General features: G+C 39.8%; 1 protein-coding gene across 1 annotated transcript in view; it reads right to left on the bottom strand.

The window, feature by feature from the left end:
- Positions 1 to 15718, bottom strand: part of SFMBT1 (Scm like with four mbt domains 1) — a gene marked incomplete at its 5' end in the record, with an annotated part of 32856 nt that continues 17138 nt past the window's right edge. Inside the window, 12 exons of the mRNA XM_082487887.1 lie at positions 1 to 218; positions 1108 to 1236; positions 1739 to 1984; positions 2173 to 2351; positions 3104 to 3279; positions 5004 to 5113; positions 7006 to 7145; positions 8600 to 8664; positions 9927 to 9969; positions 11419 to 11532; positions 12227 to 12356; positions 13800 to 13882. Coding sequence (XP_082344013.1) covers positions 78 to 218; positions 1108 to 1236; positions 1739 to 1984; positions 2173 to 2351; positions 3104 to 3279; positions 5004 to 5113; positions 7006 to 7145; positions 8600 to 8664; positions 9927 to 9969; positions 11419 to 11532; positions 12227 to 12356; positions 13800 to 13882 — 1556 coding nt within the window. The 3' untranslated portion in view covers positions 1 to 77. The remainder of the gene's footprint in view (positions 219 to 1107; positions 1237 to 1738; positions 1985 to 2172; positions 2352 to 3103; positions 3280 to 5003; positions 5114 to 7005; positions 7146 to 8599; positions 8665 to 9926; positions 9970 to 11418; positions 11533 to 12226; positions 12357 to 13799; positions 13883 to 15718) is intronic.

Genomic DNA, 15718 nt, shown 5'->3' on the forward strand with positions numbered 1-15718 from the left:
TTGGCTTTCCTTGCTAGAGAGAAAGGAGCGTGCTTTTGTAGTTGTGCTTCAAAGGTCCACTTCAACTTGGCTGCTCCTCAGTTAGCAAACTGCTGGTAAAAGGCAAGTTTGACCCTCTCAATGTGATGGCAGAGTTTAATAGCTGGCCCAAGCTTCAAGTCCATACACTCCTGAACGGTGGGCAGGGTCAGCAGCAGCAGTGCCTGGCCATCGATTTCCTGTCAGAAGACAAAAACTCTATAGTGACTTTACATTTTATTTTCCCTGCTCCTTCAGCTTTGACTTGCTGTATTTTCAGATTCATGACTGTTTCTGAATCAGATGTTTCTTTCATGCTACTTAAAAAGGCAGCTTAAAAAAAATAATAAATCTCTCCTTCTCACAACAAATTCACTTCTTTTTTAAAAGTCAGCTCAAATTCACTGGCTAAGGGACAGAACCTCATGAGGTGTTATTTTTAAAAAATAAACCTAGTAACAGAAACCAAGACAATTTAATACAAGAAGTCCCTTTACCTAACCTTTGCATCTTTAGAAACAGAGGTTCTACAAGAAAAAGTACATCTTCTGGAACATCTCTCATAAACTACACTCATTACCAGTTCCAGTCCTAGTTTTGATAGATGATGTTTTTTTATGGCAAATTTTAACCAAGATGCAAGAACAATGTTAACTTGACTTATGTTTGTACTCTAGTTGTCAGCACAAAAATGTTCACTTGTGCAGCTGTACAACACTGATACCTGCAGTTAGTCTGCAGAACGGAAAACATTTGTCATTTGGAAAAGTCAACACAAGTAGCAAAACTGTATCTCCTAGAAAACAGGCTCCTGCCTTCATGCTGCTTGGTTGCAGGCATTCTCTGTAGTTTTGGGATTTGGATGCCTCACAGACCAAAACGTCCTCTAATGAGTACTAAGAAACCTGAAAAAATCTGGCCATTCCCTTAACCCTCCTCTCCCAACTGTTGGTGTACATGCAAAGTTTGTGTATGTAGTTGTTCCCTCAAAACCCTATTACAAAATTTAAAGTAGCTTCTTTTTGCGATTCATTAGAGGACAAGAAGCAAAGTAACAGATTCAACCTTGTAGCAGTCAGAAAACCATACCTGATCAAGGAAAATTCTTGCCAGTGGTGCACAGTCAGTGGATTTGAGGAATCGTACAACATCAGCCACGCTCCATTCCAGAGGGTTACTGTCCAGCTGCAGCTTTTCAGCAACCTCCATCTTCATGTCCTAGACAAGCCACCCAGCACAAAAAATTCCCAGAATATTACTTATGCAATGGACCAACACTCCCCTCTACTCCCCAACACCCAAACATTCAGCTGCCAAATAAAGCTCTAATGAGAGCTCAAATCTTGGTTAGCAGAGATGTGCAGAATAGCATTGTGCTGAGGGTGGAGGCTCTGACATTGTTATAGCCAGTAACCAGGGATCTAAAACCAGGATTTGGTCGACACCACATCACTGCTGAGGTTGAACCAAGGAGTGCTAACAGCTGCCAAATGGAAACTTCATTGTTCTGTCTACAGCTTTCTGTTTAGTCTTTATTACAGTTCTGCAATACAACTGTAATAAAAATTGTGATTTTTAATAATTCTGTAGTGTCTTCACAATGCCCTTTATGGGGTAACAGTATTTTATGAGAACACATATATGACGGTTAATACTCCCAATATATTTGTGCTTGCCCAACAGTGAGCAAACTAGAACACAAATCTACACTCAAAGTTACCTTTGGTGAAGGAGGTTTATTTTCATCATCAGAAAAGGAGAAGGTCCTGAGCTTCCTCTTCCGCTTGTCTCGGTCCTGAGCCAGGGAATGAGACAGTTCACTCTGTGTAGGAGAGGATGACAGTGATTTCTTCTCCGATACCTCCGATTCCTCAAGCAATTCGTCTTGGTGCTCTGAGGTACTATCCTCAGTCAGAGACTCTTCATCTACCTCGTCCTGGTCATCCTCCTCTTCTCCTCCACTGCCCTGAAGAGGCAGGAAAAAAAAAAGTAATGAAAAAAAAAAAAAAGAGACAAGTTTAGGATAAAAGCTACAATTGCCACCCATTTGTCAGCTGTAACCTGAGGTTATAAGGAACTAACAGTTTGTTGTTTCAAATGTAGCTGGTTGAAGGTCACATACCGTACTTATTAAAGGTGTTGGTAGCCTCATACCTGGGGAGATCCAGCTGGAGTGTTATCCACTGAAGCAGAAGAACGTTTTTTCTTATGAACAAAAAAATGTTTTCGTCTCTTCCGTCTTTTATTTGGTTTCTTCATAGCTACTTCCAGGTTACTGTGCCCACCCGGAGGCCTGCCTATCCGCTTGTTTTTCCGCTTTCCATAATAGTGTGCTACCAGGACAGAAAAAAGGAGCGCCATGTTGAAATGCACCTCCAATGTCACTAGTTATGTTTGTCGATCATCAGGACTGGAAGATCAGTAGAAGGGTATCTCCCAATAGAAATCCTAATTCTGCAAAACTTCAAAATGTGTATGTCTATATTTTCCTCCTCAATTTGGTTTAAGGAAGAAGAGTTACTAATCAATTTTATTTGCCCTATAAAGATTTACCTCCTCTATCTCTGAGAAGCCCCAAATGATCAGATTTTATCATCAGCCACAGACTTGGTCCAATTTAATGGCGCTTTTTGTGATGTCTTGTAGTTTTTAAACATGGCCTCAATGCACTGTTGGTTCTCACAGTGTCAAATGGTTAAAGTTAGGTTAAAAAAAAAATTAAAAAACTAAAAAAACCTAAAAGCTAAGAAAAGAGAAGGTTTTATTTTGTTTCACAACAAATCAGTAGAAGCAATTACAATGCCACTTAAATTACAATATTAGTCAGTTCTTGTCCCAAAAGTTGTCTTAAGAAGATAAGCTTTAAGCACAAAACAAAAAGTTAAGCCAAGATTCTACCACTTAATATAGAATTCCTTTTTTCTCCTCTACACACTGGCACACGGATATTTTGTAGGCCTCAGTATGCAGTGCTTGAGCTGCTCCTTGTGCAAGCAAAGCAATGCATTTTGAAGCCAAAGCCAGAAGAAAACCAAAATATGACACCCCAAACCCCACCTCAGTTTGAGATCAGCGACCTACTCACTGTATTTAGTCTTTGTCAGGACAGAGCAGTTCTCTGAACACTTATCCAGCACCATCTGAGGGCCGAAGAGGTTTGGACAACATTCCAGCTTAATGCACGTTTTTCTACAGAAATCTGCCACCCGGTCTGCCGTCCTCACAACTTCCACAGTTGCACGGTAGCTCTTCCCTTTGTACCTAGCATTGAAAATAACATCATAGTTCAACAATCCTCTAATTACCAGGATAAAAGTACTTCATTGAGAGGTGTACAAGAATATTGCGTTGAGATCAAACTCAAGGAAAACCTGAGCAATGAGGAACTTTATGGACTGACAAGTCCTGGAAACAGGTAGTCCTGTCTCTTACGACATGCTCAAGCAAAGGAACAAAGCCATCACCAGAGAGACGCCTGCAGTACCAAACACAGCAACGCTGCCCTGCCAGCAGCAACAAAACACCATCCGAGAGGACTATCCCGAAGTTTAGATGTTTTGTTTTCTTTGTTCACAGATGGTTTGTTGGTTCTTTGTTTTCACGGTACTGCAAAAGTGTCCACTGTGATGTAGACAGCTGGTGCACAAAACCGAGACGGAGTGCACCAATTCAGCTAATAAAGGTAACAGCAGACAGCTTCTAGTGAGCCATTCTATGCACATACTATGGCAAACAAATGAACTACTGTCACATGTCCGATCAGCTTTCATCTAACTGCTGAACAATGCGTCAGGACAGTCGCTTGCCATGACTCCACATATTGCTCCTGTTTGATTTAAATTAAGAAAAGATTTCTTTTTGTTCAGCAGCCTTGCCACGACACTGACAGAGCCGCGCTGTGAAATATCTGCCAGAGTCATTCATCATTTCTGCTTTGTTCTCCCAGCACAGCTAGTCGCACGTGCTCATATCTATTAGGGATGTCTCAGGCCTGCAAGTATCCAGTTAATGCACCGCAAAAAAGAGCTCTATCATCATAGTCCAGACACCCCTGGTGTCACTACTGTGACAAAAGAAGACACACAGCAACTTCAGTGAAACCAAACAATTTTTTTTTCCTCTATTCTTCAGCTACATCTTCTATTTACGTTAACCTTTCGTATGATCTTCCTATTGTCCAAATCCAGAGCAATCCTTCAATACATGGAAAGGTGTCTTTTTACACATGAAACTGATTCAACAAAAGAATTACTCACGTGTTCAAAACTACATAGGAAAGTGTGCTATGAAACATTAGGAAAATCTATTCTCTAGTACACAAACACAGTGACCTAATTACAAGACCATCACTAGACTATAAAGGAATATCTGGATTTATCAAACACACGTAAATATGATCGCTGCTTTTTTCCTAGCCACAAAATAATCTTGCAAAGAAGCTCCAACCCAAAAAGCTCTGCAGGAAGACTAGGGAGTGCTTTAGGGTAGGCTGTTGTAGAAAGACTTCAATGCCAGGCCGTTTCAGAGTAGAGCACTGCTACAACTTAATTTCAGAGGACTCTTCTTCCACTGAGAAATTTGTGTGGAAGTGCCATGGAAGTCTGAGAAGCTTCCTAAACAGTATGTGCTTCTGCTTTAAAATACTGACAAGCATCTTCAGGTGAATTAAATTATCATAAACCTCACCGGCAGCTCTGCCAGTGTACATGCAATTTTGTACCAGTACCGCGCCATTCTTACTTCACCATTAGCTGCTTACATGTCAGTAGCAGAGCACACCTGGCATATAAAGGAGCACTAAAATCAGATGTACTTCACAAGACATTCATAAAGAAGTTTATAAAGATTTGGCAGGTTAATGGCTGTCAGCATCTTGATGTGGTATAAGCAATTTTTCCTTCTCTGAAATGTGAGAAGCCAAAGCATAGACTGCAGAGAACTTTGCTATTGGGATCAACTAAGCAGGGAACAGAACAAGAATTTACTTGGCTTTTAGGGTCTCTCCATGTCCATGCCACGCAGCCTCTTCATCCAACTGCAGTTCTCGCAGGACACGGCTAGGTTTGTAAGCTGCATTGATCAATAAAGTGAGAACCTACGGTGAGGGAGGGAGCAGGAGAAAATACATTTAAGTTATTTGTACAATAAATCTGTTTTAAAGTGCCAGGGTAGAATAGGAAATTACTTCTATTCATCCGAACTATCTAGCATCAAAGGATTCATTCACAGCAGGACGACAGATACCTCCAGACACTGCCAAAATGAAAACTGAGAGCAGTCGGCACTTTGGGCCTTGCCAAAGCTTCAGAATTTGTCTGCAGAGTCACGAGTGTCAAGCAATTTCCAAGACATTGCCCTTGAATTACACGTCACTAAATTAAACCCTGGGGCTGAATACCACAAAACTTGCATAACCTTGGGTAAATCTGAGTGATTATCTTTGAGATTGTTTGACGTGTGAAGGTGTGCCAAAAAATGCTGCAGGATTTTGCTGCCTGCCAACCCACCACTTGCTACAAAATCAGAGCGCAGAACCTTAAGCTCTCCTCTGCTTTGCTTTCATGAACCACGATCAGGCCTGTACTATACTAAAATGAGAATTTCTCTGGTGCTGTAAAGTAACTTGAAGTCATGAATAGCCTGAAGTTAGTGGGGGATAGTATAAAGCATGCATTCAAATTGTATTTCATATTTTCAGTACGTGCTTATTCCAAATCATTCCCAAATTGGGGGCATCGGAACCTTGACATAACAAACTTGCAGCTTCAGTCCTACTAATGCAGCAGTCTATAGTTCAAAAGAAAGAGTATTAAATATAATGCAAGTACCAAACTTACTCTAGGATTCACACATTCAGCAGGAGTCATAAATGTACTGAATACAACCGAGCATATTGGTTGAACTTTTAGCAACACTCAGCGACTTTACATCAGCAGGAATTGTGCATATATTTATGCTTTCAGGCAGTGAAGCAGGTTAAACCTTCAAGGTTAAATGAAGCTGCCACAGAATTTCACACTTGCTCTTTTGGAGTGCTTACATGAGAGTACTGAAACTTGCAGAAAGGACGGGGTACTTTTGTGTATGCAAAAATGGAGCTGTTTCAATAATCAGCTTGACTCTTGTCCACCGGACTCTTGTTTTACAGCCTGTCTACCAGAAAGCCTTTCTTAAGGTCTCTCCCAGTTATGATACGTGGTAGGGAAGGTAAAAATTCCAGAGAAGTTGTACCAATTTCTGCATTTAAAGTGATCGTTTCATGAGAGCTCAAGTATGCACATATAGTTATGCTTTGGGAAACTTTCAGCCTCTCAGGTCAGGTAATAACCACCCCCCCATGACCTTTTTGGAGATTTCGGAAAAATAATTATTGCATTAGAGTATATGTAAATTTGCTGTGAAGCGCCTTCTGGAGAAGAGGCTCTCTGGCATTAAAGAATGGCCTTTTCCTCCCTCTTCCCCTCTCTCAGTTACATTAGAAGGCAAAATCACAATTTCATCTGATCATTGCAAATCATATCCAACTTATAAAGCACAGAGAATTCTTTTAATTTTCCAATTAGTGAAAATAGTTTGCCATCTCTACTAATAAAATCTGTATTTCCTCTGTTTTAACATCAACAGTGCAAACTGTAAGGGAGTTTTGGGATTATCTGAAGCTAAATTCTGTTAATTAAAATTGAAGCATTTATTACAGCTATAAAAAGATACTAAACTCCTTTGATTGTGGTAATTACAGGTTACTCTTTTTTAACCTAAAATAAAGTTTAGCAGTAGAAAGTTGACTGTAACCCAGATAAATGAGAGGCTTTTACTCTTTCCAGCCATTCATAAAACTGTCCATGATTTATATTAAATTTTATACAAAAAACCACTCTTTACTCATTATCAGCTTAAATTTATTAACTACTCATCTATAATTAGAGGGACACTCTAGCGTTTATGATACACTGCTATATGCAGGTGCACTATGTACAACCACCTCACCTCTTTCAGAACAAGAACACAGTTCCCAGGTCCCACAGACTGAGGAAGCTCTGCAATCCTGCCTTTGTTTAGGTAAGGCCCTGAGAAGCACCGGTGATTGAAGTAGATCTTTGGGCAGCAGTACTTTCCATTAATTACCACTGAGAAATGAGAAAGCAAAGATTTAAATCACACGCTACAACCTCCTCAAAGAACAACTTCTTGCAATACATAATATTTTGCCTGCTGTAAAAAAGGAGGGGGAAAAGTCTTGAATGACATGAATTTGGGGCCGTTTCAGTGTCACATTTGCAATGACAGCACTAGTTATTCAATGTTGTCAAAATATTTTTCATACTTCGCAGGCATGCTTGCAAATTGTCACACTATAGGAAATACAGTTGGTCATTTATCAGAAAAGAAACGTTTCTTCCTGGCTAGTCTGATGCTTCATGGTATTACACCAGTGAAAACAACAATCCCAACTTTTCAGTAGCAGAAGCACTTCCTACACAGCAATTATGGATAAATTTTCCAGTCAAGTAATTATCTCTCCCCCAAACTTCTGCCACCAGAGAAGCTGGCAAAATTATTCTCCATTGTTTATCCTAAACTGCAATATCACACTGCTTTTCATTTTTAGACTTTTCCCCTCAATTGACAAACAAAAGATGCAGCAACCAATGAAGTGACCTTTGATGAAGTGACATCAAGTTTTCTAAACCTATAAAATGCTTCAAAGCTACTCAAAATCAGTTATGTATAATATGTATTGCAAGATGCTTACGTATAAATACAAAATTGTTTTACCCTAGCAGTGTTGTAGTTCTTCTTGATTGAGCAACACTATCACTTAAAAATCTTAAATTCAGTAGTTAATAACTGGCATATAAATAAATGAAGTCAAATTTACACTATGAGTCTATTAAAAACCAATTAAAATGCTAAGCAAGCACGAATCGTTTCTATAAAGCTTGCATTTGGTGCAGCTTCAGATGTGCATTTCACCATACAGAAAACAGCAGAAGAGGCATTTTGTTGCCAGATAGATCTGTATGACTGTTTCACCAGCAGATGTACTTATTCATCATATTCATTCTTGCAACAGTTTAGAAAATTATTAGATTTCGCCATCTGGCACACAAAGCAGTTTACTGTTTGAATTGCTTTTGTTTATCATAATGATGAAGTTATCATAATAAACAGACAAACCTGCTTCCCAAAGCTAGAATCTAACAACTCAAGAGCACAGATGCAGCGCGCCTGTTATGTTTCTCCCAACATTATTAAACATAACAGGTGACAATAAAAAAAATCACCTGCGTAGGTCACAATACACATTTGGCTTCACACATCCTCTGCTGGGGGTGTGTGTTCTGGTGTAAAAATCTAATTTCCAGGTTTAATGCACATATCAATTGCAAGACACAAGTAATCGTACGTTCTTGTTTGCTTCATTCCTTTTTGAAGTTCAACAAATCATCAAGGGATGAAAATCTTCAAACCCTTTCCTCCTCTCCCCTCTCCTAACAGAAGAGTGTTGAGCAGCCGAACAATGAGGCGGCTGAAGTGTTACAGGATTTTGTCTTTGTTAGCCTGCCCTCTCGATCAATACCTGAGTCAGAAGAGTTCAGTTCCTGGTTCTTTAGTCCATCATGAACTGTCCTCGAAGACAAAATTCTGAAATGAAAAGATAATTGGGAAAAGGGACAGATGGTAAGGATAGTTACCTCTTAGTTACTAAAACCCAAACGTTAATTTTTTTTTCCCTCTAGGTCCAGCCTTATTAATCTGCTTCTTATACCTCCCCTATTTCACAATAATAACATGCAAGGACTATCAAATTCAATTTGGAAAGGACTAATGTACTCCTATAGCTGGCAGCAATCCTTTCTTGCTTGAAGTGTATGGGCTACCATGCTGATGAACACACTACACCAAGCTATGGACAATAGTTACATTTTCTGTCTCCTTTTAACTTCATTTCACATTTCATGGCACAAGGCAGTGTACAGTCTTACCTTAGGCACTTTGAAAAAGATGGATTTGAAATAAAATACAACGAAAATGACTCAACTATTGCAGTAAAAATTCCAATTACAAAACATGGAAGAACAGCCTGCTCAGTATTTTAGGAGCAACGAAAACATTGGCGGGACTACTGACAGAACTGGTGTTTATAAAGCTGTTAAGAGTCAATAGAACCAACTGTCAGGCATTCTACCGAGCATTTTTGAGCAGCCTCACACAACGGAGTTTCATATGTATGACAGAGAGTTTATAGACGAATTGTAGATATTAGTAGAACTCTCCTTTTTGGCTAGTCTGGGCCAAATTTCATCTGGGAAGGAACTACTAGCAGTTAATCTACTAAATGACTCACACTAAAGCCAAGTTTTCTGATCAGCTGTGCAAAATCACAGCTACTTGTTACGGCAGCCACATTTTCTAAGCGTATTTACATTACAGAACCTGTGTTATTTGAGAAGGGAATACAACCAAAAGGGAATCCAGCAATTTTCCCTATTAATCACCAATAAAAAAAAGGCCCAAGCACAAACTTATAAACACAGTCTTAAGATCAGGTTAGTTTTTCTTAAATGCACTCCAGTACTCACAGATAATGCAATCTTTTAAAAGTGAAAGGTCAACACTTTCAATTCCAGAACTTCAATGACTTGACCTATTCAATAATTCAGCGGAGTTGCACTAGGATTGTTAAAAAACATACTCAATGTTTTCTATCTAAAGCAGTGCAAAAGGTCTTTTTAAACATCAACAGGAACTACCAGCATTAAGATAAATGGATCGTGACATCTCTCAACTCTCAGTATAGCACTTCTGTAAAGCTAAATCTCCCCTAAGACAACACCAGTTAGGAAAAGAAAAAAAACAACCCCAAACCTCAACAAAGAATAAAAGCAAAAAAACCTGTTACTTACTGTTTCTCTGGTTGAACTACTGCAATTTTTTTCTGCTTATTTACTGAAAGGAAGGAGAAGAAAATATAAACAGCAAAGTACAGGAGACAAACAAATGAAACTTCTAGTACAATATATATACTAGACTCATTTGCTCTAAGTTATAGGCCAAAAAGAATCTATGTTCAAAGCCACCATAATGTGAGGACAGCCGGCCCATCTGCACTAGAGACACGCTGGCCCACGTAATTTGAAGTAATCCAAAAAGTTTATTCCAACTTTCACTAAAAGCTCATAAAATCAGGCATGCGTATCCCCCATTTTCTAGGAAATCCCACCTTTTGTGCATCTTTCTTTGCATCATGGTCCCTAAACTACCTGTAACACCAGCCAAAAAAGAATGACGTGCTTTCCTTTTCAGCACCCAAAAGTGCCGAAACCAAACCAAAGGTTAGGCTCATAGGCCTAACTCGCCGCTTTACTGGCACAGGGAACTTCAACGCTGTTTAACTTTGAAATGGAATGAAATTAGCTGGTTAGAAACATATTACGACTTAAGCCAATTGCTACAGAGGAGAAAACACTGTTGCAACTAAGAAAGTCAACTAGGTGATGGCTGCGCTTGCTAATTCTGGCTTTCACAATCAGGTAGTAATACTAAACAAGGCAATGCAACATGTGCCTCTTCCACAATTTCAGGCTTTGTCCCCAGCAAACTTCTGGATTTTTTTTTTTGTAAGCATCTTTTCTCTAATGAAGTTCTTAGGTTCCCCCTGCTTCCTCCTCTGTTCTTTGCAGCGTGGACACGTCTCAGACAAGTTTCTCTTGCTTTGGCTTCCAGTAAATGACAGCTCATTCCAATCTTTCAATTTTATTATCTTACTTAATAAACATTCAGAAAGTTCTTCAGTCTCTTCAGCTCCCATTAAACTTTAATAAACAGAGCTCACTAACCAGTTGAGAGAAGACACTATCTTACGCTACTTACCACTGTAGTTAAAGCAGGTAGGATTTTACTTTTCAACATTTTGCCATTAAGGGATCATAACCATCTGGCCCATTTAGAAAGCCAGCCCCCTTTATTTCAACTCCAAAATGCATACACACTCAACACTGTTTTGTTACGGCATTAATTTTACTTGCACAAGCGCAAGTGTAAAATCAGTATCAAGGTCAGACACATGGCAAGAACAGCTCAGACCAAAGTATGTGCCCTGCATGGCTGTGTGTGCATACACACAGACAGGATTTCTTTATTTTGTCTAATGGACAGTTTACACACGCTCGTACAGCATGCAAGGGTCTCAAGCCAACACTGCCCGTTTTGGAGTTGTGTGGATTCCAGCTGGGCCTAACAGCCAGGGGAACAGTTGCACAAGGCATAGATTCTCTGTACATGGTGAATGTTTCCAAATTCAATGACGCTAGCAATAATTCTGCAGTAGCCTGCTCTTGAAGCTCTCGCCATCTCTACCGACCCAGCTAACCACAGCAAATAGACCAGAACTGATACCTATTGCTTTGCGAGGAGGTCTGAGCTGATATCCATTTGTCTCACACCAACCCACTGGAAATATATTCATTGATTCCACGCTCACTATACAGTCAGGGACGGGCTTCTTGGAGCCTGTTTAGAGAAGTTTAGAGAAACAAAAATTGAAACAACTCATAAAAATAAAAAACCTTATTTGGTTAAAGCTTGCTATGTGTTTGCCAGTGAAGCCACTTTTACTTATAGCGTATCTGGAACACACCATCAATTGTTAATTCATCCCTTTTTATTGACCAGATTCTTTCCTGGCCTCATTCGCTTACTCCTAAAGGCTGGAGGTGGGAGTTTGCCATCCACAGTTTAGCAGAGATGCACAGGGCACAGTGAGTCCATGCTGATGTACTTCCAATCGAGAAACAGGATTATAATGGAGAACGGCGGACATAGGCCTATTCTATCTTAATGAAGAACGTCTCTAAAAGTTTTCTTCCTAGGTCCGGTCAAAGCTTGCTCAGAATGCAAGTCACTCATTTGTAAAAATGCTTTCTAAAAGACACTGATCAGCACTTCGCACAGCACACTAGCCTAGCACTGACACACTGAAATGCACGAATGCCGCTTTTGCCTGGCTTAAGTAAGCACTGTCATCCAAGGCTAACTAGGAAACAGACAACGCAAAAGGGTTTTTGCTGTGTTTTCATTAAGGAAACGGTGATTTGCTGCCCATATTCAGCAGGCAGTGAGTTTGTTCAGACACTCTTCAGGTTTGATGACGGTACTACAGGAGAATCAATGCAACTGCTACTCTCCTCTCTCACGTCAAGCTTACCTTCCAGCTGAAGCCAGAGGTAGGAATCTTTCAACTTGGTGACTGTAGCAATGCAAACTTCTTCAGGATCAACTGGGTTCACAGCCTCAAGTTTCATATTCTCTTTAAATCCATGGTCAGAAGAAGTTAACTAGGAAAAAGACAGAATATTTCAGTAAAATACCATCTGTATATCCAGTATATGATACGAATAGCCATGAATGGGAATAATACATAAAAGCCTCAGTGTTTGAGTAACAGAAAGATACTCACGCAAACAGAGAAGATTACAAATAATTTGCACATCGAATACAAGTAAGATATATTATGAACTACAAAGTACTTAAAAAAAAAAAAAGGCTCTATAGACAGACCTACAAAATATGTTTGTACTCAAAAATAAGGATGCTGAGACTCACTGAGAGAACTGAGTGCATTCTAAGCAACCAGGAATTCTCTGCTTCTTTGCTACCTAAGTGGTAAGTCTGACAAATAGTCTGACCAGGCTCTCTATTCTATTATGTTAGCTTGGAAATCAATTTTATGTATGTAAATAACATTCCTGCCTCATCCAAATGAGTTCTGGCAGACAGCAAAGGAAGCTTTCTTTTCATTTTATATTTTTTGGATACGTAGGATTTTACTTTATTCACCACCTTCGTGGCCATTTATTGAAAAATTCCTAAAATGTAAGAATGGATATTTATCCAGCTCTGAAGTGCCTGAATTAAAGATAAGAAGTAACAGCCAGACAGAGGAATCTTCCTCCCAGAGCCACTCTGCAACCTAATTACAGGATCAATACATTACAAATTCTGAAACTCGCCTACAGTGATCAACTCTTCTCAGAAAAGGGATAATAAATTCAATGACCTGTTCTAAGATGCCACAGATGCAAAACAGAACAAGGGCAACAAGAATTCATAGCCAGCAACACCCTCTTCAAAAAATGGTAATTATTCATTTTAATTTCTTCCCCTAAGCACTGCAATAGCCCAAGCAGAGTAAATGGAATTGGAAGGCAGGTGTTAATAATAACCTTTTCTGCCTGACAAGGTATTCTGCTCTGGGAGATGGCAATACTGTCACTGAATCAACAAAAGCCCAAAATCTAGCAAGTACTTCAGGCACTGATTAATGCAAAACGATTATTTGGTACTAATTTAAGATGACTTGGTATTGATTAATACAATGGAATGAATTTTTCAAGCTGAAAGGATGGAAGATTGAAAGAGTACACTAAGTAAATGAAAACAAGGTCTATTAGAAGGCCCCATTTCCACAATTACAGGCGTGCCAAGGATTGATGCTGTTTTATGACTGTTCCATGGACTCTTACACATCTCAGTTTTACAAACCACTCATTTCTTTTCGATCTGCTTTATCACAACTGCAGCATTTGATCCACGACTTCTTCATCTAGGAAGTTGGCATGCACCTACTACTGTTCACATATATTTGCACTTTCTTAACTCTTCGGTTCCTCAGTTATCACGGGCAATTTAAGTCAAAAACGTGCAAAAGGTTCTTTCCCCTGGAATCAAGAGTGTCATTCACGTAACAGAAGAGACATTTGTCTGCAAGAGAACCTTACCGAAGGGAAGCAGCTCTGGGGAGCTGCCTCAGCACCACATTGTTTGAGGTAGTCTGCCCAATCGAAGTCCTGCCCAGGATAACCTAGGTGAAGAAAAGGCAAAGGGGTTAGTTTAACAGCATGAGAACAAATGACTCATTTCAAGCTGACGTGAAGTACAGATGACTGAAATCTGTTTGGGTGACTCAAGTTCGTCAGCTGACTAGGGCTTCACTGAGCCGTCTGAGGTCAGCCCATAGCATGGTTCGCACATATTTGAGATATCCTCTTCATTTGCATTGCAGAGGGGCTTTTGGGCACCGCCCCACCTTGATTGCCATTTTTGACTTGAAATGGCATGAAACTAAATGGGACTTCACAGAGAGTAACCTGAAGTGTGAGTAAAGTACATCTGCTAAGCAGACAAGGGCAGCGAGCGAAACTTGGGGAAGCGTTTGCACCCTTTTCCCAGGGTATAGACGAAATTCTGGCAGTTTCCACAAGATTACTTCATTAATGTCATGTCAACTCCGAAATTTTTTTAAATTTCTTTATTCTAAAATATATCACCAAAAATGGGCTCAATACCAACATATTACGCTCTCAAACACATATTAAATACCAAGACATTAAAGTCAGCAGTTAGTTGTCCTCAGAGGCTCATCAAGTTTGCTAACAGCTGTAAATCGGCATATGTGTTTGAAGGGAAGAGTCTTAACATGGAGTCCATCAAGAGGCAGAGCATCTCTCCAAGAAAAAGACAAATTGAAATCTGCTTGGAGGAAATACTTCACTTCCCTGTGATCTAATAAACAGCAAATAACTGAAGGGAACTGGGTGCAGAAGTCAGCTGCTGTGATAGTTTGAGGGCGGCAGTATATTAGCAAGCAGACAACTGTAGCAGAGCAGTTATTCCAGTAGTACCTTGGAAGCACTCCCCTACAAGGGACGCCTGTGACAAGGGTTTAAGAAATCAAGCAAAATTTTAAAACTAGTCTAAGAACATAATATTAACATGACAACCTAAAAACACGAAGTTCAACCACCCCCCGCAGAGGGCCTAAGCACAGAAGGACCTATTTATTTTTCTCAGTTTGATCAGTGCCGGTAGGACTCCTGAGACAATTCAGAATGCCCACCGTTTCCTGGGAGGCTACCAGAACAGAAGCTTAAAATCTTTGTCAGCTCCAGTCACATGCCTAGAAAGCGAGATTTCATCTTTCACATGCAAAATTCTAGGTAATGCTGGGTCAAGCAAAGCCTCTTTTTGTACCTTACCCAAGGAAAGGCAAAGGACAAACATCCTATGCTCTTTCCTCCTCTGATGTCACGAGCAGCTAAAACTAAACATTCTGAATTCTGTGGTGGTGAATAAGAGCACTCAGTCCCTGGTTTTACAATACCATCAACATTTCCATTTTGAGAAAATCCATAAATATTTCAGTAGCTGAGGATCACTCCCCAATTCCCTTATGTCCTGAAGCAATGTTGCAGCAATCTGCTACCTTGCCTGATAGGTCCTTGGAAAAAAAATCCTTCATTAACTTCTGAGTGATAAGATATTCTAAAAATATTATAAGACATTGGATAACAACCTTCCATTTTGACCAGAAGCAAAAATCCAATGCAAAGACTATAGGCTTCTGACATCATGTTAATTAACGCCGAAATCAACATTGCCTTCAGCTCTGGAACACATACTCCATTCGTTCAAGTGTTCAGGATTTTATGCATGACCAGCATCTCCCAGCCACTGTCATCTTCTCAAATCCAGGCACGTACCCAGGAAACTTCAGTTTCACTAACTCAAAGCTCCTGTTTCTCAGAATTTGATCTTTTCTGTTTTTTGCTTGTGCTACTACATGTAATTCTTTTGCAAAAGTGTTGTCCTAAACATGTCCTAAAGTGGCAAACTGTTTCCTTCAAAGAGGAGTGAGCAT

Source organism: Vanellus vanellus (assembly GCF_965231255.1).
Source record: "Vanellus vanellus genome assembly, chromosome: 9".
NCBI classification, from domain to species: Eukaryota; Metazoa; Chordata; class Aves; order Charadriiformes; family Charadriidae; genus Vanellus; species Vanellus vanellus.